Source organism: Ranitomeya imitator, chromosome 2, assembly GCF_032444005.1.
Source record: "Ranitomeya imitator isolate aRanImi1 chromosome 2, aRanImi1.pri, whole genome shotgun sequence".
NCBI classification, from domain to species: Eukaryota; Metazoa; Chordata; class Amphibia; order Anura; family Dendrobatidae; genus Ranitomeya; species Ranitomeya imitator.
This window is the reverse complement of record NC_091283.1, coordinates 495,556,514-495,581,805: the sequence shown is the minus strand read 5'-3', so window position 1 is coordinate 495,581,805 and position 25,292 is coordinate 495,556,514. Positions and strand designations below refer to the sequence as shown.

Here is a 25,292-nt window from a genome sequence, read left to right as displayed (position 1 = left end):
ATACCTATAAAGAGAAACATCAGTCAAACCGAGCATTTTGCAGTGGTCTCTTAATTTTACCAGAGCTGTATATATAATATTCATTATGTAAAATAGGGGGCAGGTTATTGAGGGATCAAAGACCTCTTTGAAACCATATTGATGAATATCTAATCAGAGCACCACATGAAAACCCCCCAGAGGCCCACCCCGGAGCACGAGTATATCACTAATTCAAAACTGAAAATAAACATTATACAACAACCACAAGACGGATTTCATCAACCAAGGTATCATTTTAACCAGTATAATGGTGCCAGCCTGACACTGTCTGTAGGTTACTCAGCACAATCCTGCTGACTGGTTCCATTTAAACACATTAACAATTTTCTAAGCAAATACATTTCTAAAAGTGCAATTGACATAAAATTCTTACCAGGTGTCAGTTGCAACCAATCAAGTTCAGAAAGGAAAATAAATAAATTCATATATTAATCTGTGCATAATAATGAGAAATGACAGAGAAAAAGTATTGAAACCATGAGGAAAGAGAGGCACAAAAAGCCATGGAAAGTCATGACACCAGCTGAAATCAATCATTAATTAGAAAACAATCATGCCACATAGTAAAAAATAATATCAGCTAGTTCAACTGATGGCCTATGAAAAGGTGTCTCATCAACAAGGAGCCAAACAAGAAACATCTCATGATGGGTAAAACCAGTGAGCTGTCTCAAGACCTTTGCAACCTTATTGTAAAACATACTAATTGCATTGGTTACAGAAGAATCTACACTACAGTGAGCCCTGTTGGGGTCATAAACCAGAGGAAGAAGCATAATTTCACCATAAACCTGCCATGACCAGATACTCCCCACAAGATTTTAGACAGAGGAATTAAAAGAATTATCAGAAGTGTGGAGTGTTACAGGCCCAGAATCAGCAAGTACAATTGTTTCAAAGAAAACAATAAGTAATGCACTCAACCTCCATGGTCTGTATGCTCTTTTACCATGCAAGGCTCCATTACTGAACAAAAAGCATGTTCAAGAACGTTTACAGTTTGCTCAACAAAATTTATACTTGAAATGCTGGGAGAAAATAGTATTGTTAGATGAGACCAGAATTGAACTCTTTGGATGCCATAAAACATACCAAGTTTTGTTAAAAGACACTGCATGTAATCTCCTAAACACCGTACCATAAATGAAGTTTGGAGGTGGGAACATCATGGAGAGAGGCTATTTTTCAATATACTGCACTGGCAAACTCCATGTGATTGAAGGAAGGATGAATAGGCAAATGTGCAAAGACATTTTTGATGAATATCTGCTGCCATCTACCAGGATGACGAAGTGAGGGTGGGCATTTCAGCAATAATCGAAAGCACATAGTCAACGAAACTGTCAACTGGCTTCGGAGAAAGAAAATAAAGCTACAAGAACGGCCTGTATCCGACAGAAAGTTTATGAAATGGACAGAGTTCATAGAAAGAGCCCACAGAACCTTCAAGATTTGTAGAGTGTTCAGGTGGAAGAATGGGCCAAAATCACACCTGAGCAATGCATATGACTTGTTCCTCCATACAGGAGGTGTTTTGAAGCTGTCATCACCAACACAGGTTTTTGTACAATATATTAATTACATTTCAGTAAGTACAGGTCCTTCTCAAAAAATTAGCATATAGTGTTAAATTTCATTATTTACCATAATGTAATGATTACAATTAAACTTTCATATATTATAGATTCATTATCCACCAACTGAAATTTGTCAGGTCTTTTATTGTTTTAATACTGATGATTTTGGCATACAACTCCTGATAACCCAAAAAACCTGTCTCAATAAATTAGCATATCAAGAAAAGGTTCTCTAAACGACCTATTACCCTAATCTTCTGAATCAACTAATTAACTCTAAACACATGCAAAAGATACCTGAGGCTTTTATAAACTCCCTGCCTGGTTCATTACTCAAAACCCCCATCATGGGTAAGACTAGCGACCTGACAGATGTCAAGAAGGCCATCATTGACACCCTCAAGCAAGAGGGTAAGACCCAGAAAGAAATTTCTCAACAAATAGGCTGTGCCCAGAGTGCTGTATCAAGGCACCTCAATGGTAAGTCTGTTGGAAGGAAACAATGTGGCAGAAAACGCTGTACAACGAGAAGAGGAGACTGGACCCTGAGGAAGATTGTGGAGAAGGACCGATTCCAGACCTTGGGGAACCTGAGGAAGCAGTGGACTGAGTCTGGTGTGGAAACATCCAGAGCCACCGTGCACAGGCGTGTGCAGGAAATGGGCTACAGGTGCCGCATTCCCCAGGTAAAGCCACTTTTGAACCATAAACAGCGGTAGAGGCGCCTGACCTGGGCTACAGAGAAGCAGCACTGGACTGTTGCTAAGTGGTCCCAAGTACTTTTTTCTGATGAAAGCAAATTTTGCATGTCATTCGGAAATCAAGGTGCCAGAGTCTGGAGGAAGACTGGGGAGAAGGAAATGCCAAAATGCCTGAAGTCCAGTGTCAAGTACCCACAGTCAGTGATGGTGTGGGGTGCCATGTCAGCTGCTGGTGTTGGTCCACTGTGTTTCATCAAGGGCAGGGTCAATGCAGCTAGCTATCAGGAGATTTTGGAGCACTTCATGCTTCCATCGGCTGAAATGCTTTATGGAGATGAAGATTTCATTTTTCAGCACGACCTGGCACCTGCTCACAGTGCCAAAACCACTGGTAAATGGTTTACTGACCATGGTATTACTGTGCTCAATTGGCCTGCCAACTCTCCTGACCTGAACCCCATAGAGAATCTGTGGGATATTGTGAAGAGAAAGTTGAGAGACGCAAGACCCAACACTCTGGATGAGCTTAAGGCCGCTATTGAAGCATCCTGGGCCTCCATAACATCTCAGCAGTGTCACAGGCTGATTGCCTCCATACCACGCCGCATTGAAGCAGTCATTTCTGCCAAAGGATTCCCGACCAAGTATTGAGTGCATAACTGAACATTATTATTTGTTGGTTTTTTTGTTTGTTATTAAAAAACACTTTTATTTGATTGGATGGGTGAAATATGCTAATTTATTGAGACAGGTTTTTTGGGTTATCAGGAGTTGTATGCCAAAATCATCAGTATTAAAACAATAAAAGACCTGACAAATTTCAGTTGGTGGATAATGAATCTATAATATATGAAAGTTTAATTGTAATCATTACATTATGGTAAATAATGAAATTTAACACTATATGCTAATTTTTTGAGAAGGACCTGTATATTCAATACTTTTTACCTGTTTTATTTCTCATTATTACACATAACTTAATTTTTGGACATCTATGGTTTGATCTCTTTGCCTGTGTGGATTGGATTGGATTTTATCAACATTTGGCAAGAATTTCATGTCTATAGCACCTTTAGAAATATATTTACCAGAACGCGTCACCAGAAAACTGGTGACGTGTTCAACACTTAATTCACCCGCTGTGTATAAGTAATATGTAATATAGCTGGTATGTACATGTGGAATGGTTTCAACCCTTGATCCCCACTTGCACTCCCCTGACCAGGACATTTATTAACATCCTAATGTGTAAAGGGGTTAATAATATTCTCCTTTTATACAGTTTTATACTTGGTGATTAGAAACTAGACAGAAATTCAATAGTAATGACAAAGAATAATAAAAAGATGAAAGCACTTACTTGAACACTTCTGAACTTCAATATTTTCTACTATTTTGGGAATCTCTACTCCAAAGTTAAATAATCTTTCATGATAAAAAAAGTGAAAGAAAACATTAACCAATGTAAGGATGCAGCTACATTTTGTATTTTTGGTTTAATTTTCTCCTCCTTTTCTTAAAAGCGCCATAACTTCATTTTTCAATCAATGTAGCTGTATGAAGGCTTCCTTTTTCTTGTACGAATTTTCATTTTGAATGATACTATTCAATTTACTATATAACATACTGAAAAACAATTTAGTGAAATTGTGAAAAAAAAATGGAATTCCTCCATTTTTTTTTTTCGCTTCGTTTAGCTTCTCCATTATTCAATGTGCAGTAAAATGACCTGGCAACATAAGTTTTCTGGTCAGTACAATTAAATTGATTCGAAACATTTATATGTTTTTCCAGTTTTAGTGGTTTAAAAAAAATTGGTTTGGTACGCCAATTTCTACGATCCATAATTTCCATGTTTCTATCGAAAGTCCTGTATGATTGATTGTTTTTTTTTCCAAGCTATAGTTGTTAATAGTGATGAGCGAGCACTAAAATGCTCGGTTCAATGGTAAAAGAAAAAACGGTATGCACTCACCAAGCCCGGTAAAAACACTCCTTTATTGGGACATGTGTGGTTCAGACAGTAAGAACGTGTCCGTTTTTTCTTTTACCATTGAACTTTGAATAAATCTATTGGTGTTACACCCAAATCGCCCGATTTTTCTGAGGCATTCTAAGCATCAAACAGCACTGTATGGCACAGAAACAGAGGGTCGCAGTGAAGCAGCAGTGTGGATAAATTTGTCTTTCCAAATTGAAATGCTCGGGTGCTCAACCCAAGCAACAAGCCAAATGTAAGTATATGGGAAACCCGAGCATTTTAGCCGTCACCTTCCCCCCTGTGGTCTTTTAAGGGCGAACTCAGCCAACGGCAAAAAGGACACCCAATCATCCTGATCAGCAGAAACAAAGCATCTCAGATATGTTTCCAAAGTTTGATTAGTTCGTTCGGTTTGGCCATTTGTCTAAGGATGGAAAGCCGAGGAAAAAGTCAAATCAATGCCCATCCTAGCACAAAAGGATCGCCAAAACCTTGAAACAAACTGGGAACCTCTGTCAGAAACGATGTTCTCCGGGATACCATGTAAACGAACCACATGCTGTAAAAATAATGGCACCAAATCAGAGGAGGAAGGCAATTTAGACAAAGGTACCAAATGGACCATCTTAGAAAAGCGATCACAAACCACCCAAATGACCGACATCTTTTGAGAGACGGAGAGATCCGAAATAAAATCCATGGAAATATGCGTCCAGGGCCTCTTCGGGACGGCAAGGGCAAAAGCAACCCACTGGCACGAGAACAGCAGGGCTTAGCCCGAGCACAAGTCCCACAGGACTGCACAAAAGAACGCACATCCCGCGACAAAGACGGCCACCAGAAGGATCTAGCCACCAAATCTCTGGTACCAAAGATTCCAGGATGCCCAGCCAACACTGAACAATGAATCTCAGAGATAACTCTACTAGTCCATCTATCAGGGACAAACAGTTTCTCCGCTGGGCAACGGTCAGGTCTATCAGCCTGAAATTTTTGCAGCACCCGCCGCAAATCAGGGGAGATGGCAGACAAAATTACCCCCTCTTTGAGAATACCCGCCGGCTCAGGAACACCCGGAGAGTCAGGCACAAAACTCCTAGACAGGGCATCAGCCTTCACATTCTTAGAGCCCGGAAGGTACGAAACCACAAAATCAAAACGGGAGAAAAATAACGACCATCGAGCCTGTCTCGGATTCAACCGTTTGGCAGACTCAAGATAAGTCAAATTCTTGTGATCTGTCAAGACCACCACGCGTTGCTTGGCTCCTTCCAGCCAATGATGCCACTCCTCGAATGCCCACTTCATGGTCAACAATTCACGATTACCAACATCATAGTTACGCTCAGCAGGCGAAAACTTTCTAGAAAAGAAAGCACATGGCTTCATCACCGAGCCATCAGAACTTCTTTGCGACAAAACAGCCCCTGCTCCAATCTCAGAAGCATCAACCTCAACTTGAAACGGAAGCGAAACATCTAGCTGGCACAACACAGGGGCAGAAGAAAAACGACGCTTCAACTCCTGAAAAGCCTCTACAGCCGCAGAAGACCAATTGACCACATCAGCACCCTTCTTGGTCAAATCAGTCAACGGTTTAGCAACAGTAGAAAAATTAGCGATGAAGCGCCGATAAAAATTAGCAAAGCCCAGAAACTTTTGCAGGCTCTTCACAGATGTCGGCTGAGTCCAATCGTAAATGGCCTGGACTTTAACAGGGTCCATCTCGATAGTAGAAGGGGAAAAAATGAACCCCAAAAATGAAACCTTCTGAACTCCAAAGAGACACTTTGACCCCTTCACAAACAAGGAATTCGCACGAAGGACCTGGAACACCATTCTGACCTGCTTCACATGAGACTCCCAATCATCCGAAAAGACCAAAATATCATCCAAATATACAATCATGAATCTATCCAGGTACTCTCGGAAGATGTCATGCATAAAGGACTGAAACACAGATGGAGCATTAGAAAGCCCGAATGGCATAACCAGGTACTCAAAATGGCCCTCGGGCGTATTAAATGCTGTTTTCCATTCATCGCCCTGTTTAATACGCACAAGATTATACGCCCCTCGAAGATCTATCTTGGTGAACCAACTAGCCCCTTTAATACGAGCAAACAAATCAGACAGCAACGGCAAAGTATACTGAAATTTAACTGTAATTTTATTAAGAAGGCGATAATCAATACAAGGTCTCAAAGAACCATCCTTCTTGGCCACAAAAAAACACCCTGCTCCTAACGGTGATGACCACGGGCGAATATGGCCTTTCTCCAAGGATTCCTTTATATAACTCCACATAGCGGCGTGTTCTGGCACAGATAAATTGAACAATTGTCCCTTAGGAAACTTACTACCCGGAATCAAATTAAGTGCACAATCGCAATCCCTATGAGGAGGTAGGGCACTGGCTTTGGGCTCATCAAATACATCCCGATAATCCGACAAAAACTCTGGAACTTCAGAAGGAGTGGAAGACGAAATAGACAAAAATGGAACATCACCATGTACCTTGTTGTGAATTCTGTGGTCAAGCTCCCTCCTGTGGTCATGAGTGGTACTTCGGCTGGTTCTGTCTATGAGCTTCCTCTGGTAGATGTGAGTGGGGCTGCGGCTTCTGAGTTTCCTTCCTCAGGTGGCGAGGTTAAGTCGTTAGGTGCTGCTCTATTTAACTCCACCTAGTTCTTTGTTCCTTGCCTCCAGTCAATGTTCCAGTATTGGTCTTGCTCTCTCCTGGATCGTTCTTGTGGCCTGTCTTCACTGCATAAGCTAAGTTCTGCTGGTGTTACTTTTGTTTGCTATTTTTTCTGTCCAGCTTGCTATATTGGTTTTTCTTGCTTGCTGGAAGCTCTGGGACACAGAGGAAGCACCTCCGTACCGTTAGTCGGTGCGGAGGGTCTTTTTGCGCCCTCTGCGTGGTTGTTTGTAGGTTTTTGTGCTGACCGCAAAGCTATCTTTCCTATCCTCGGTCTATTCAGTAAGTCGGGCCTCACTTTGCTAAAATCTATTTCATCTCTGTGTTTGTATATTCATCTTTACTCACAGTCATTATGTGTGGGGGGCTGCCTTTTCCTTTGGGGAATTTCTCTGAGGCAAGGTAGGCTTATATTTCTATCTTCAGGGCTAGCTAGTTTCTCAGGCTGTGCCCGAGGCGCCTAGGTCTGGTCAGGAGCGCTCCACGGCTACCTCTAGTGTGGTGTGATAGGATTAGGGATTGCGGTCAGCAGAGTTCCCACGTCTCAGAGCTCGTCCTATGTTATTAGTAGCTATCAGGTCACTTTGTGTGCTCTTAACCACCAGGTCCATTGTGGTTCTGAATCACCAGTTCATAACAGTACTGGAGGCCCAAAGTACTAATGCTTCTCAATAGAGGGAAAAGAGAAGTTCTGAGACCATTTTTTTTTTCTCTGCACTGTGTTTTGTCTTTCTTTTCCCCTAGACATTTGGGTGGTTCAGGACACAGGTGTAGTGATGGACATTAAATGTCTGTCTTCTTGTGTGGATCATCTCACTGCAAGAGTACAAAATATTCAAGACTTTGTGGTTCAGAATTCTATGTTAGAACCAAGAATTCCTATTCCTGATTTGTTTTCTGGAGATAGAGCTAAGTTTCTGAGTTTTAAAAATAATTGTAAACTGTTTCTGGCCTTGAAACCCCGCTCCTCTGGTGACCCAGTTCAACAAGTTAAGATCATTATTTCTTTATTACGTGGCGACCCACAAGACTGGGCATTTTCCCTTGCGCCAGGGGATCCTGCATTATGTAATATTGATGCGTTTTTTCTGGTGCTCGGATTGCTTTATGATGAACCTAATTCTGCGGATCAGGCAGAGAAAAATTTGCTGGCTCTGTGTCAGGGTCAGGATGAGGTAGAGATATATTGTCAGAAGTTTAGGAAGTGGTCTGTGCTCACTCAATGGAATGAATGTGCGCTGGCAGCAATTTTCAGAAAGGGTCTCTCTGAAGCCCTTAAGGATGTCATGGTGGGATTTCCTATGCCTGCTGGTCTGAATGAGTCTATGTCTTTGGCCATTCAGATCGATCGACGCTTACGTGAGCGTAAAACTGTGCACCATTTGGCGGTATTATCTGAGCATAAACCTGAGCCTATGCAATATGATAGGACTTTGACCAGAGCTGAACGGCAAGAACACAGACGTCGGAATGGGCTGTGTTTTTACTGTGGTGATTCCACTCATGCTATCTCCGATTGTCCTAAGTGCACTAAGCGGTTCGCTTGGTCTGCCACCATTGGTACAGTACAGTCGAAATTTATTTTGTCCGTTACTTTGATCTGCTCTTTGTCATCCTATTCTGTCATGGCATTTGTGGATTCAGGCGCTGCCCTGAATTTGATGGACTTGGAGTTTGCTAGGCGCTGTGGATTTTTCTTGGAGCCCTTGCAGTATCCTATTCCATTGAGAGGAATTGATGCTACGCCTTTGGCCAAGAATAAGCCTCAGTACTGGACCCAATTGACCATGTGCATGGCTCCTGCGCATCAGGAGGATATTCGCTTTTTGGTGTTGCATAATCTGCATGATGTGGTCGTGTTGGGGTTGCCATGGCTACAAGTCCATAACCCAGTATTGGATTGGAAATCTATGTCTGTGTCCAGCTGGGGTTGTCAGGGGGTACATGGTGATGTTCCATTTCTGTCTATTCCGTCATCCACCCCTTCTGAGGTCCCAGAGTTCTTGTCGGATTACCGGGATGTATTTGATGAGCCCAAGTCCAGTGCCCTACCTCCGCATAGGGATTGCGATTGTGCTATCGATTTCATTCCTGGTAGTAAGTTTCCTAAAGGTCGACTGTTTAATTTGTCTGTGCCTGAGCACGCCGCTATGCAGAGTTACGTAAAGGAATCCTTGGAGAAGGGTCATATTCGCCCGTCGTCATCGCCATTGGGAGCAGGGTTCTTTTTTGTGGCCAAGAAGGATGGTTCGCTGAGACCTTGTATTGATTACCGCCTTCTAAATAAAATCACGGTCAAATATCAGTACCCCTTGCCGCTGCTGTCTGATTTGTTTGCTCGGATTAAGGGGGCTAGTTGGTTCACCAAGATAGATCTTCATGGTGCGTATAATCTTGTGTGTATTAAACAGGGCGATGAATGGAAAACAGCATTTAATACGCCCGAGGGCCATTTTGAGTACCTGGTTATGCCATTCGGGCTTTCTAATGCTCCATCAGTATTTCAGTCCTTTATGCATGACATCTTCCGAGAGTACCTGGATAAATTCCTGATTGTATACTTGGATGATATTTTGGTCTTCTCGGATGATTGGGAGTCTCACGTGAAGCAGGCTAGAATGGTGTTCCAGGTCCTGCGTGCGAATTCTTTGTTTGTGAAGGGGTCAAAGTGTCTCTTTGGTGTTCAGAAGGTTTCATTTTTGGGTTTCATTTTTTCCCCTTCTACTATCGAGATGGACCCTGTTAAAGTTCAGGCCATTTATGATTGGACTCAGCCGACATCTCTGAAGAGTCTGCAAAAGTTTCTGGGCTTTGCTAATTTCTATCATCGCTTCATCAATAATTTTTCTAGTATTGCTAAACCGTTGACTGATTTAACCAAGAAGGGTGCTGATGTGGTCAATTGGTCTTCTGCTGCTGTGGAAGCTTTTCAGGAGTTGAAGCGTCGTTTTTCTTCTGCCCCGTGTTGTGCCAACCAGATGTTTCGCTCCCGTTCCAGGTCGAGGTTGATGCTTCTGAGATTGGAGCAGGGGCTGTTTTGTCGCAAAGAAGTTCTGATGGCTCGGTGATTAAACCATGCGCCTTCTTTTCCAGGAAGTTTTCGCCTGCTGAGCGTAATTATGATGTTGGCAATCGAGAGTTGCTGGCCATGAAGTGGGCATTCGAGGAGTGGCGTCATTGGCTTGAAGGAGCTAAGCATCGCGTGGTGGTCTTGACTGATCACAAGAACTTGACTTATCTCGAGTCTGCCAAACGGTTGAATCCTAGACAGGCTCGTTGGTCGCTGTTTTTCTCCCGTTTTGACTTTGTGGTTTCGTACCTTCCGGCCTCTAAAAATGTGAAGGCGGATGCCCTGTCTAGGAGTTTTGTGCCCGACTCTCCGGGTTTGCCTGAGCCGGCGGGTATTCTCAAAGAGGGGGTAATTTTGTCTGCCATCTCCCCTGATTTACGGCGGGTGCTGCAAAAATTTCAGGCTAATAGACCTGACCGTTGCCCAGCGGAGAAACTGTTTGTCCCTGATAAATGGACGAGTAGAGTTATCTCTGAGGTTCATGGTTCGGTGTTGGCTGGTCATCCTGGAATCTTTGGTACCAGAGATTTGGTGGCTAGATCCTTTTGGTGGCCGTCTCTGTCGCGGGATGTGCGTTCGTTTGTGCAGTCCTGTGGGATTTGTGCTCGGGCTAAGCCCTGCTGTTCTCGTGCCAGTGGGTTGCTTTTGCCCTTGCCGGTCCCGAAGAGGCCCTGGACACATATCTCTATGGATTTTATTTCGGATCTCCCCGTCTCTCAAAAGATGTCGGTCATTTGGGTGGTTTGTGATCGCTTCTCTAAGATGGTCCATTTGGTACCCTTGTCTAAATTGCCTTCCTCCTCTGATTTGGTGCCATTGTTTTTCCAGCATGTGGTTAGTTTACATGGCATTCCGGAGAACATCGTTTCTGACAGAGGTTCCCAGTTTGTTTCGAGGTTTTGGCGAGCCTTTTGTGCTAGGATGGGCATTGATTTGTCTTTTTCCTCGGCTTTCCATCCTTAGACAAATGGCCAAACTGAACGAACCAATCAGACTTTGGAAACATATCTGAGATGTTTTGTTTCTGCTGATCAGGATGATTGGGTGTCCTTTTTGCCTTTGGCTGAGTTCGCCCCTTAATAATCGGGCCAGCTCGGCTACTTTGGTTTCGCCGTTTTTCTGCAATTCTGGTTTCCATCCTCGTTTCTCTTCAAGGCAGGTTGAGTCTTCCGACTGTCCTGGTGTGGATACTGTGGTGGATAGGTTGCAGCAGATTTGGACTCATGTGGTGGACAATTTGACATTGTCCCAGGAGAAGGCTCAACGTTTCGCTAACCGCAGGCGCTGTGTAGGTCCCCGACTTCGTGTTGGTGATTTGGTTTGGTTGTCGTCTCGTTATATTCCTATGAAAGTTTCCTCTCCTGAGTTTAAGCCTCGTTTCATTGGTCCGTATAGGATTTCTGAGGTTCTTAATCCTGTGTCTTTTCGTTTGACTCTTCCAGCTTCCTTTTCCATCCATAATGTATCCCATAGGTCATTGTTGCGGAGATACGTGGCACCTGTGGTTCCATCCGTTGATCCTCCTGCCCCGGTTTTGGTTGAGGGGGAGTTGGAGTATATAGTGGAGAAGATTTTGGATTCTCGTATTTCGAGACGGAAACTCCAGTACCTGGTTAAGTGGAAGAGTTATGGTCAGGAAGATAATTCCTGGGTCTTTGCCTCTGATGTCCATGCTACCGATCTGGTTCGTGCCTTTCATCTGGCTCATCCTGGTCGGCCTGGGGGCTCTGGTGAGGGTTCGGTGACCCCTCCTCAAGGGGGGGTACTGTTGTGAATTCTGTGGTCAAGCTCCCTCCTGTGGTCATGAGTGGTACTTCGGCTGGTTCTGTCTATGAGCTTCCTCTGGTAGATGTGAGTGGGGCTGCGGCTTCTGAGTTTCCTTCCTCAGGTGATGAGGTTAAGTCGTTAGGTGCTGCTCTATTTAACTCCACCTAGTTCTTTGTTCCTTGCCTCCAGTCAATGTTCCAGTATTGGTCTTGCTCTCTCCTGGATCGTTCTTGTGGCCTGTCTTCACTGCATAAGCTAAGTTCTGCTGGTGTTACTTTTGTTTGCTATTTTTTCTGTCCAGCTTGCTATATTGGTTTTTCTTGCTTGCTGGAAGCTCTGGGACACAGAGGAAGCACCTCCGTACCGTTAGTCGGTGCGGAGGGTCTTTTTGCGCCCTCTGCGTGGTTGTTTGTAGGTTTTTGTGCTGACCGCAAAGCTATCTTTCCTATCCTCGGTCTATTCAGTAAGTCGGGCCTCACTTTGCTAAAATCTATTTCATCTCTGTGTTTGTATTTTCATCTTTACTCACAGTCGTTATGTGTGGGGGCTGCCTTTTCCTTTGGGGAATTTCTCTGAGGCAAGGTAGGCTTATTTTTCTATCTTCAGGGCTAGCTAGTTTCTCAGGCTGTGCCCGAGGCGCCTAGGTTTGGTCAGGAGCGCTCCACGGCTACCTCTAGTGTGGTGTGATAGGATTAGGGATTGCGGTCAGCAGAGTTCCCACGTCTCAGAGCTCGTCCTATGTTATTAGTAGCTATCAGGTCACTTTGTGTGCTCTTAACCACCAGGTCCATTGTGGTTCTGAATCACCAGTTCATAACAGTACCCCCTGGCAACCCCAGCTGGACACAGACATAGATTTTCAGTCCAATACTGGATTATGAACCTGTAGCCATGGCAACCCCAAAACGACCACATCATGCAGATAATGCAACACCAGAAAGCGGATATCCTCCTGATGTGCAGGAGCCATGCACATGGTCAATTGGGTCCAATACTGAGGCTTATTCTTGGCCAAAGGCGTAGCATCAATTCCTCTCAATGGAATAGGATACTGCAAGGGCTCCAAGAAAAAACCACAGCGCCTAGCATACTCCAAGTCCATCAAATTCAGGGCAGCGCCTGAATCCACAAATGCCATAACAGAATAGGATGACAAAGAGCAAATCAGAGTAACAGACAATAGAAATTTAGACTGTACTGTACCAATGGAGGCAGACCTAGCGAACCGCTTAGTGCGCTTAGGACAATCGGAGATAGCATGAGTGGAATCACCACAGTAAAAATATAGCCCATTCCGACATCTGTGTTCTTGCCGTTCAGCTCTGGTCAAAGTCCTATCACATTGCATAGGCTCAGGCCCATGCTCAGATCGTACCGCCAAATGATGCACAGCTTTACGCTCACGCAAGCGTCGATCGATCTGAATGGCCAAGGACATAGACTCATTCAGACCAGCAGGCATGGGAAACTGTTGTGAATTCTGTGGCTGAATTCACTCCTGTGGTCACAACTGGTACTGCAGCTTCTGAGCTTCCTCCCTCAGGTGTTCTGGTGAGCTCGTTAACTGCTTCATTACTTAACTCCGCCTGATGCTGCTATCCTTGCTCCTTGTCAATGTTTCAGTGTTGGATCTGAGCTTCTCCTGATTGTTCCTGTGACCTGCTGCTCTGTATAGCTAAGTGCCTTTTGCTTTTTTGTTGCTTTTTTTCTGTCCAGCTTGTCTTTTGTTTTGCTGGAAGCTCTGAGACGCAAAGGGTGTACCGCCGTGCCGTTAGTTCGGCACGGTGGGTTTTTTTGCCCCCTTTGCGTAGTTTTGCTTTAGGGTTTTTTGTAGACTGCAAAGTTCGCTTTACTGTCCTCGCTCTGTCCTAGAATATCGGGCCCCACTTTGCTGAATCTATTTCATCCCTACGTTTTATCTTTTCATCTTACTCACAGTCATTATATGTGGGGGGCTGCCTTTTCCTTTGGGGAATTTCTCTGGGGCAAGTCAGGCCTATTTTTCTATCTTCAGGCTAGCTAGTTTCTTAGGCTGTGCCGAGTTGCCTAGGTAGTTGTTAGGCGCAATCCACAGCCGCTTTTAGTTGTGTTTAGGATAGGATCAGGTGTGCAGTCTACAGAGTTTCCACGTCTCAGAGCTCGTTCTTGTATTTTTGGGTATTTGTCAGATCACTGTGTGCGCTCTGATCGCTAAGCACACTGTGTTTCTGGATTGCCTTCATAACACCTGTCATTAGCAAACATAACAGGAAACCCCACCATGACATCCTTAAGGGCTTCAGAGAGACCCTTTCTGAAGATTGCTTCCAGGGCACATTCATTCCACTGAGTGAGCACAGACCACTTTCTAAACTTCTGACAATATATCTCCGCTTCATCCTGACCCTGACACAGAGCCAGCAAGATTTTCTCTGCCTGATCCACTGAATTAGGTTCGTCATAAAGCAATCCAAGCGCCAGGAAAAACGCATCAACATCACGCAATGCCGGATCTCCTGGCGCAAGGGAAAATGCCCAGTCTTGAGGGTCACCACGTAACAAAGAAATAATGATCTTTACTTGTTGAACAGGGTCACCTGAGGAGCAAGGTTTCAAGGCAAGAAACAATTTACAATTATTTTTGAAATTCAATAACTTAGATCTATCACCAAAAAACAAATCAGGAATTGGAATCCTAGGCTCTGACATTGGATTCTGAACCACAAAATCTTGAATGTTTTGTATCCTTGTAGTGATTATCCATCCAAGAGGACAGACCTTGAATGTCCATGTTTACACCAGTGTCCTGAACCACCCAGAGGTATAGGGGAAAAGAGAGACAAAACACACTGCAAAGAAAAAAAAAGGGTCTCAGAACTTCTCTTATCCCTCTATTGAGATGCATTAGTACTTTGGGCCACCTGTACTGTTATGACCTAGTGGTCAGGACAATAATGGACCTGGTGGTTAAGAGCACACGGAATGACCTGATAGTTACTGATAATAAAGGACAAGCTCTGGGACGTGGGAACTCTGCTGACCGCAATCCCTAAACCTATCAAACACACTAGAAATAGCCGTGGATTGCGCCTAACGCTCCCTATGCAACTCGGCACAGCCTAAGAAACTAGCTAGCCCTGAAGATGGAAAAATAAAGCCTACCTTGCCTCAGAGAAATTCCCCAAAGGAAAAGGCAGCCCCCCACATATAATGACTGTGAGTAAAGATGAAAATACAAACACAGAGATGAAATAGATTTAGCAAAGTGAGGCCCGACTTACCGAACAGACCGAGGATAGGAAAGGTTACTTTGCGGTCAGCACAAAAACCTACAAAAAGACCACGCAGAGGGTGCAAAAAGACCCTCCGCACAGACTCACGGTGCGGAGGCGCTCCCTCTGCGTCCCAGAGCTTCCAGCAAGCAAGACAACAAATTAAATAGCAAGCTGGACAGAAAAATAGCAAACCAAAGAAATACAAGCTGGACCTTAGCTTCTGATGGGAAGACAGGTCACAAGAACGATCCAGGAGTGAACTAGACCAATAATGGAACATTGACAGGTGGCATGGAGCAAAGATCTAAGTGGAGTTAAATAGAGCAGCAGCTAACGAATTAACCTCGTCACCTGTGGAAGGAAACTCAGAAACACCCACCAGAGGAAGTCCATGGACAGAACCAGCCGAAGTACCATTCATGACCACAGGAGGGAGCCCGACAACAGAATTCACAACACTCTGGGCTGCTTCTCCAATTAGTGCTTTCCTTGCTTGACATGTTAGTGTAGGTGGATGGTTTGAAGTTGTGCCATATTCTTTCTATTTTTGGATGATTGATTCAACAGTGCTCCGTGAGATCTTCACAGCTTGGAATATGTTTGTGTAACCTAATGCTAGTTTCCTTCTCTCCACAACTTTATTCCTGACCTTTCTATTTGTTCCTTGGTTTTCATGATGCTGTTTGATCTCTAATGTTCTCAAACAAACCTCTGATGCCTTCACAGAACAACTGTGCCTTTACTGAGAATAATTACACGCAAGTGGACTCAATTTACAATTTAATTGACTTCTGAAGATAATTGGTATATTTAGGTGTATTAAATTACACAGGATTGAATACAAATGCACATTACAGTTTTCAAATTTATATTTTTTAAACAATTAGCAAACCATGTGTCATTTGCTGTACACTTCATAAATACTTGTTACTTTGTGTTGGCATATCACATATAAAAGTCCAATAAATGCAAGATTGGATTTGTAACATGAAAAAAATGGAAAAGTTCACTGGATATAAATACTTTTTTAAGACACTGCACTTTGATGTATTCAGAAAGTGTTTTTGCTTGTTTGTATGACATAGCACTACGATCAATACAGTCTGCATCTGACCATTTATTTCATTTTGCTGGGTGGTGCATGTTTGTTGTAATATACTGTAAGCACTTCAAGTCAGACAGATGATAACAAAATAAATAAAACATTTATGTACCTTAATTGAATTGAAACTGGCATTTACCTTACAAAGAGATTTTTCTGAACTTTGGTCAGATAAGTATAAGGATTGTTTCCACTCTTCAAAGATACGAAAGCCTCACACGCCACACCAGGAGGTTTAATGCAGTAGAAAGATTCTCCACATCTTTTGTCCACATAGTTACATTTATCACCTTTTGTATCTAAAGAAAATCCACATTCTGTCACTACTTCTTGACTTTTATTAAGGAATTTCCCAGTATATTTGATATATTTGTATCCATGATTTCTTGACTTCCATAAAGCAAAGACTCCTTCACTTGGATGCATTAAGAGAACAGAGATCTTTACTTCACCTTCCCAAAATAGAGTAAAATATACATTATATGTTCCATTTTTAAAATCTTTAATCTCTCCAGAAGCTCCAGCACCAAGTTTTGGAGAAAAAATACGAGCTCTTAAAAAGTCTCCTCCATAGGTTTTTTTTTCTCCCATCAAGTTACACATTTCCACCCGAACTGTTATGGTGTCTCCAACACAGTAATTAGGTTTCTTCTCTACGATGGTTGCGGTGCTATTTTTGGCACTGGTTGTTTCATTTAAAAATGAAAAATCCACATTTGGAACAGTACGATCTATAAGAGTCATTAGTTCACTTATTTGTATATCTATGCTGTTTGGTTCATTTGATGGGATTGATGTGTTAGCTTTTTTGAATGCAGAGAGATAGTGGTTTGATAAGATCTTAATGTCATTAGGCTGATGAGAAATTGGCAATATTTCTTTGGTTACACAAGTAAAAATGTTGTGAAATACATTATAACTTATCTCATGAAGAACCTACCTTAAGATGAATGATGAAGCTAAGCAAGGTGATAAAAAATATTGCAAGGCCCAAGACCATCTTAAACTGTATTATGCTAGGTTTTGACATTCTATTGGTTGTCCTAAAATAAAACAAAAACAAAAGGATAAAGACAATTCTCACAAAATCATAGATATACATAAAACCTTAAATTTTGGAGGATTAAAATCACAGCAGCTCAATGTTGCTTCAGTCTATTGTCTACTCCTTAGCTAATTCTTTAATTTTGGAGGGAAACAGCTTTTCACTTTCACACTATGAGGCCATTCATGGCTGTGAATTGCTCTTTTTAAGATATTCCTCAACACTGAAATAGCAACCCCAAGGACAAGCCATAAGATGTGCAAACCGAGGTAGTAGCAGATGACACTAAGATCTACAAATGGTCACATTTTCAAGCATCTAACTGAAATATTTGGCATGTAAAGTGTGGCTCCCTTGGGGTCCAGTCACCATAGCGATACTGCACCTCATCCAGAGGTGTGGTATCCCACTCTCAGGTAAGGAGGGAGCATAAGCCAGGACTTTAACACTCACATCCAGCACACAACAATGTAGTCTGAACACGTGGGCATACCCTTAGGGAAGAAGGCCTCATCCCAGGCTAGATAACAATGGGTGTTGGGAGTAGGTGGGGTAGGTAGAGTAGGGGATTTGCTAATTAGGAAGGAAAATGAGAGAAAAAGGGAGGAAGTGGAGCTGAGCAGACATGCAGGTCTGCAGCTCCTGATGGACAGAACAGAAGAAGTGCAAATAGAGACAGAAAGAAGCTCCCAGAAGGACAGAAGGGTTCCTAGGGGTACTGGATTTGCAGAACCCACCCGTGGGGTCTGCATGCAGAAGTGGAGGCACCAAGTCGCTGTCAGAGGACCGGCCCCAACTTATTGAGAAACTGCAAGCCTAGCTAAGAAACCAGAGGCTGTGACTTCTGCAAGAGTCACAGCTACATCCACCCACTTCACCAAAAAGGCAGCCGGATAGAGCCCAGGGGACTCAGAGAACATCGCCCGACCAGGTTTGTTGCTGCTGGCTTTGGACACTGTGGGTAAGGAGCTGGGCAGGAGAAGAGGAAAGCCAGCTTAGAGAAACGGCTAAAGGAAGGCATATGAAAGGAGTCCTGGAGGGGTGCATCCCAAACTACCTGGGAGTTTGCTGGCCACAGACCCGGCGATACAGCACACCCGGCTGGGTGCCATAAAAAACTAAGTAAAAGTCTGGAAACTTCACCTTGCTGTGTCCTTTGCGTTTTTACAATTGCACCTGTCTGGCATAGCCACAACAACCATCTTATATCTCTACGCTAAATCTGCCCTGGGGTTAGCTCTGCCCTTTGAGAGTGGCACCAACACAGCTGCATCACCATCTGCCCCAGAGGATCTGAACTGCAGCATCGGGCACCACCTCATTGCTGATCACCACGGGTGGCATCACGAATATTTCCCCTTTTCTCTATAGACTTTACTTCCCACTACACCTCATCCTCCTTAATTGGACGCCAGGGGCCACGGACCGGGTCATTGCTGCCATGACCTTCCCCTTTAAGAACTGCCGTGTCGGACCCAGTACTGAGTATCCGAGTATCCTCACGGCCCCATGAGGTGCTCCAACATGGTGTCACGAACAGGATGAACTGACCCACTACATTGGGTCCTGTGTGCCTATTTTGGACTGTGTTCCTGAAAAGTGCAAAATCTGTGCCTGCACAAAGTAAAGAGTGCTATGCAAAAGCAGTAGGCCCGTCAGTCAGGGGGATCCACATCCTGGCCCAGAATGGCGGGAAGAGGAGAAGGAACCCCCAACAAGAAAGAAGAACCGCTTATGAAGACAGGCATGGAGCAGAGAGCGGGGGAAACTGCAAGGATATAGCAGAGAGCGGGGGAAACTGCAAGAATGGAGCTGACACGGGGAACGCCATGGCAGAGGGAGGTGAGAGAGCACTGGTGCGTGGGGTGGGGCAGGAGGACTCCCCCTGCCAAGACTCGCAAGATGTGCACCAGCTACCTGCAGTGGATCTGAACCTCCTGGGAGCGGAGGCAGAGGAGCTGACCCACCAGCTTCTGCAGACTCAGCTGGCGGCAATAGCGGGATGGAAGGAAGCCTTCCTGGAGAGTATGACAACCCTCATATATCTGCGTGCTCCAAGTTTGGGCATTGTAGGCTGGTTCTACAATGACCAAACTTGGAGCACGCAGATACAGTATATACTTAACAAGAAAGTGTGAAACAACTGAAAATATGTCTTATATTCTAGGTTCTTCAAAGTAGCCACCTTTTGCTTTCATGACTGTTTTCACACTCTTGGCATTCACTTGATGAGCTTCAAAAGGTAGTCATCGGAAATGGTCTTCCAACAATCTTGAAGGAGTTCCCAAAGATGGTTAGCACTTGTTGGCCCTTTTGCCTTGACTCTGCGGTCCAGCTCACCCCAAACCATCTCAATTGGGTTCAGGTCTGGTGACTGGAGGCCAGGTCATTTGGCATAGGACCCCATCACTCTCCTGCTTGGTCAAATAGCCCTTACACAGCCTGGAGGTGTGTTTAGGGTCATTGTCCTGTTGAAAAATGAATGATGGTCCAACTAAACGCAAACCGGATGGAATAGCATGCCACTGCAAGATGCTGTGGTAGCCATGCTGGTTCAGTATGCCTTCAATTTTGAATAAATCCCCAACAGTGTCACCAACAAAGCACCCACACACCTCCTCCTCCATGCTTCACGGTGGGAACCAGGCATGTAGAATCCATCCGTTCACCTTTTCTGCGTCGCACAAAGACACGGTGGTTGGAACCAAAGATCTCAAATTTGAACTCATCAGACCAAAGCACAGATTTCTACTGGTCTATTGTCCATTCCATGTATTCTTTAGCCCAAACAAATCTTTTCTGCTTGTTGTCTGTCCTTAGCAGTGGTTTCCTAGCAGCTATTTTACCATGAAGGCCTGCTGCACAAAGTCTCCTCTTAAGGCTATGTGCACACTTTCCAGATTTCCTGCAGAACTGCAGCTTTTTCTTTCACGCAGAAACGCTGCAGATCTGCAAGTGATTTACAGTACAATGTAAATCAATGGCAAAACAAAAATGCTGTGCTGATGGTGTGGAAAAATCTGCACTGAAAACGCAGCAGATTCAAAAAAGGAGCATGTCACTTCTTTAGTGCAATTCTGCTGCGTTTCTGCACCCATTCCATAATAGAAATCTGCAAGGGTGAAAAAAGGAAGAAATCCGCACAAAAATCTGCAACGTGTGCACAGACCAAAAAAGGGAGCAGATTCTGACCTGCGTTTTCTGCCAAGAAATTCAGAATCTGCACAGGAAATTCCACAGGCAAATCTGCATCGTGTGCACATAGCCTAACAGTTGTTGTAGAGATGTGACTGCTGCTAGAATATGTCACGATTCACACCGTGACCGTCAATATGTCACGATTCACACCGTGACCGTCACTATGTCACGATTCACACCGTGACCGTCACCCCTACGTCACAGATCGGGGTGACTTTAGGCCAACAGACGGCTATCACATGTGCAGGGGGGCTTATCTTAGTTATCCCTCCACTGCTACAATGTGATGAAAAAAAAAACACACACATGGCTATTGACCTCTTAGTTTACAGCAGAGGCTTATTTTATGTATCCCACTGCTCTTCAATATACCGCGAACTGCAGGGATTTATGTATATCCCGCTTACAGCTCCACTTGAAACTTGCAGCTCTCTAGCGCCCCCTTACCCTCAGGTCAGACTAGGTACTGCACCTAGGGTAATTAGTTGCCAGAAAGGCTGCCTGCTATGTACTGGCTATTGGGCATGCTGCAGCGAGGCGATTTAACTACTCCCGCTCAGGCAGGAACAAAATGCCGCAGTCACTACAACGACACCCAAAGGCCCCGCACACGATATGCTGCCACCAGCTCCGATTAAACGGGTCCGAAGCTAACACCCAAAACAGTAGCGTAATTCCCTTCAGAAGACTTAGGGTACGTTTTAGAGCAGAAGAATGAATCTAGTATATTAAATATTATACTCCATAAAAGATTTTAAGGCAGTGTTTATAAAAAGGCATATAAAGATGTTACAAAAGAGACAATTGAATATGTACAAGGTAAATTATAAAATAAACAGGGATTAAATAAGAAAAGGTACAACTCATATGTTCTCTGTTCATATCAGGCAAAACCATGCTGCAGGCAGATCCCCAAATGTCCCAATGCATAGTACGGCTCCAGTCCCCAGGCAAAAAAACCTCAGACTCTGGCTGGGATAAGGGTAGAGACTTTTAAACCCTCAGGCTCATGACATCACTAAAGGGGTTGAGTTAAGATCGCCCTCCCCTTTTCTCAGCTGTAAGTTTTCTCCAACCATTCTTATGATTGTCATATTTTCGCTGGAGAATCTGGCAGAGTCATAACACACTCCTCATTCATCTTGTATTAAGATTTGCTCTCTATAGATACTAAATTCGGGCAAGTGGGACACACAGTTCCAGAGAAATTTGTACCTTTTTACCTGTTGGAACTAGAAGCCCGCGTTTACCGAGGCGGATAGATCCGCCGATGGACGTTAACAATATGTACTTTTTATTTTCCTAGCCTAAATCGTTGGCCCAATATCTTGCTATAACACAACAAAGAGCCGCATAGCTTTGAGAAAGCTATCAGACCGGTTCTAGCTGGAGAGAGAATTGTGCAACTACCAGCGCACTAGTCCTTTCTGGCTTGGGGGGAGGGCAGAGCATTGAGAAGACAAGCTCCACTCACACATTGAAACAAAGAGAGCCAGAGAGAGAAGGGGGGTTTGAGCCCGCAGCATGGGTCTAACAGGCAAGCTACAAAAGCATGTCACATTTCATACAATATCATGACACCTTCCCCTTTTGGTGTGCACTAGGGAGGCAGAACCCCTCGGTGTGCCTCCATGCGCAGCTCAGTAGGTTCACCCTGGCGGGACAGTCCATCTGCATTGCCATGCTCCCTGCCCATTTTGTGTTCAATGGTGAAGTCAAACTGTTGAAGGGCAATGCTCCAGCATAGCAACCTGACGTTGATTCCACACATGGCGTTTATCCAGCACAGAGGGTTGTGGTCTGTCACCACAGTGAAGGTGCGACCATACAAGTAGGGCTGCAAGCGCTGCAGGGCCCAGACTATGGCCAGGCACTCCTTCTCGATGGTGGAGTAGGCCACTTCCCTCGGCAAAAGTTTCCAGCTCAGGTACAACACGGGGTGCTCTTGGTCCTCCGAGTCAACCTGGCTGAGCACAGCACCAAGGCCAAACTCGCTGGCATCAGTCTGTACCAAGAACGGTTGACTGCTGTCGACTGCTTTCAACACAGGGGCGTTGCACAGTGCTTTTTACAATGCGTGGAAGGCCCCCTCACAGCTGTCAGTCCAGTTGATGATATGGGGTAGCTTCTTCCTGGTGAGGTCCGTCAAGGGTTTTGCCAGGCTACTATAGTGCTGTACGAAGCGCCTATAGTACCCTGCAGTGCCCAGGAAGGACATCACCTGTTTCTTGGACCTGGGAGTGGGCCAGTTCACGATCGCTCCCACTTTCTCAGGTTCTGGCTTTAGAGTGCCTGCACCTACCCGGTGCCCCAGGTAGTGGACCTCACTCATGCCCATCTGGCACTTTCCCAGCTTGATAGTCAGTCCAGCTCGGTAAATTCGCCTGAGCACCTCCTCGAGATGCTGCAGGTGTTCATCCCAGGAGGAACTGAAGATGGCAATGTCATCCAAGTACACCACTGTGTATTCCTCCAGTCCCTGAAGCAGGAGGTTGACCATCCGCTGGAAAGTGGCAGGGGTATTCTTCATGCCGAAGGGCATGACCGTGGACTCATAGAGTCCAAAGGGTGTGATAAAGGCAAACTTCTCCTGCGCCTCAGGGCTCAGGGGAATCTGCCAGTATCCTCGACTCAGATCCATTATTGTCAGGTATTTTGCGCCACCTAACCTCTCAAGCAGCTCTTCAATGCGCGGCATTGGGTGCGCATCAGAGGCTGTGATGGCGTTGAGCCCCCTGTAGTCCACGCAGAACCGGGTGGTCCGGTCCTTCTTTGGCACAGAAACTACAGGTGAGGCCCACGCACTCTTTGACCGTCAAATCACCTCCAGCTGTAACATCTCATCGATCTCCTGGTGCATAACCTGCTGCACCTGGTCGGAGATTCGATATGGTGTTCGCCGTAGTGGGGCATGATTCCCGGTGTCCACCTCGTGGACTGCTAACTCAGTCCTTCCAGGTCGGTTGGAGAAAACTGTGACCGCTGGGGTTCAGTTAGTTAGGCGCTTACCTCCACATCCTCGATGGACCCACCGGCCTTGGCTTGGGCCAGCATGTCCAGGAGGGTGTCTTCCTCCCCGTCTTCGGGCAAGCTGCAGACCTAAACAAACCTACTTCACAACCCTCATATCTTCCTTATCCCACAACCCCAAACAGTTGTTCAACACTTTTAACTCTCTCCTCTGCCCACTACTGCCCCATACGACTTCCCTAATCGTTGCCGAGGACTTTGCCTCACACTTCAAAAATAAGATAGACCAAACAAGGCAAGTCTTTGTTGTCCAACCACCACAACCCCTTTGTATGCCAGACCAATGCCTAAACCCCATAACTTCACTCTCCAAAATCTCTGAAGGGGAGCTTGCTCATCTTCTCTCCAAATCATACCTCACCACTTGTGCACTTAACCCCATCCCATCCCACCTCCTCCCCAACCTCACCACCACCCTAATCCCATCCCTAACCTATCTCTTCAACCTTTCACTAACTTCTGGTACCTTCCTTTCTGCCTTCAAACATGCCACAATCACACCTATCCTCAAAAAGCCATCCCTTGACCCAAGTGCTATGTCCATCTATCGCCCCATATCTTTGCTCCCATTTGCTTCCAAACTCCTTGAGCAGCATGTCCATGCTGAACTTTCCTCTCACTGTGCATCTAACTCTCTCTTCGACAACCTACAATCTGGCTTCCATCCCCACCATTCCACTAGAGACTGCCCTGACCAAAATTACTAACGACTTACTGCCAAAGCTAACAGACAATTCTCTATACTCCTCCTACTAGACCTGTCCTCGGCCTTCGACACAGTTGACCACTGCCTCCTACTACAGATCCTCTCTTCTTTTGGTGTCAAAGACATTGCCCTATCTTGAATCTCCTCATACCTTGCCAACCGCAAATTTAGCGTTTCCTACTCCCATACTACCTCTTCATCTCGCCCCCTCTCTGTTGGAGTCCCCCAAGGCTCTGTCCTAGGACCCTTACTCTTCTCAATCTATACACTCGGCCTGGGACAACTCATAAGGTCCTATGGCTTCCAGTACCATCTATATGCCGATGACACTCAGATCTACCTCTCTGGCCCAGATGTCACCTCTCTGCTCTCCAGAGTGTATATCGGTCATATCCTCCTTCTTCTCCCCTGGCTTCCTCAAGCTAAATGTGGAAAAATCTGAACTCATTATCTTTCCTCCATCACGCATATCTTCCCTACCTGATCTATCTATCAAAATAAATGAAATCACACTTTCCCCTGTCCCCAAAATCCGCTGCCTCGGAGTAACCCTTGACTCTGCCCTGTCCTTCAAACCGCATATCCAAGCTCTCGCCACCTCCTGTCGCCTCCAGCTCAAAAATATTTCCAGAATCCGTCCTTTCCTCAACCCACACTTTACCAAAATGCTCGTGCATGCCCTAATCATCTCCCGCCTCGACTACTGCAACATACTCCTCTGTGGCCTACCTTCTAACACTCTCGCACCCCTCCAGTCCATCCTTAACTCTGCTGCCCGACTAATTAATCTCTCTCCTCACTACACTCCTTCACCTCTTTGCAAATCCCTTCACTGGCTCCCAATTTCCCAGCGTATCCAGTTTAAATTACTAACACTGACCTACAAAACCATCCATAACCTTTCTCCTCCATATATTTCCACATTAATCTCTCAATATCTTCCCTCACGTAATCTCCGGTCCTCCCAAGACCTCCTCCCTTCCTCCACGCTTATTCGCTCCTCACACAATCGCCTCCAAGACTTCTCCCGAATATCACCCATCCTCTGGAATTCAGTGCCCCAACACATTTGGTTATCAACTACTTTTGGATCCTTCAAAAGAAACCTGAAAACCCAC

At 44.9% G+C, this 25,292-nt stretch overlaps 1 protein-coding gene across 1 annotated transcript in view; it reads right to left on the bottom strand.

The window, feature by feature from the left end:
* Positions 1–25,292, bottom strand: part of LOC138664642 (NXPE family member 2-like) — a 263,498-nt gene that overhangs the window by 89,464 nt on the left and 148,742 nt on the right. Inside the window, exons 2-4 of the mRNA XM_069751526.1 lie at positions 17,136–17,238; positions 16,335–17,050; positions 3,681–3,745 (exon numbers count right to left, since the gene is read on the bottom strand). Of these exons, the coding sequence (XP_069607627.1) occupies positions 3,681–3,745; positions 16,335–17,050; positions 17,136–17,225 (871 nt within the window). The 5' untranslated portion in view covers positions 17,226–17,238. The remainder of the gene's footprint in view (positions 1–3,680; positions 3,746–16,334; positions 17,051–17,135; positions 17,239–25,292) is intronic.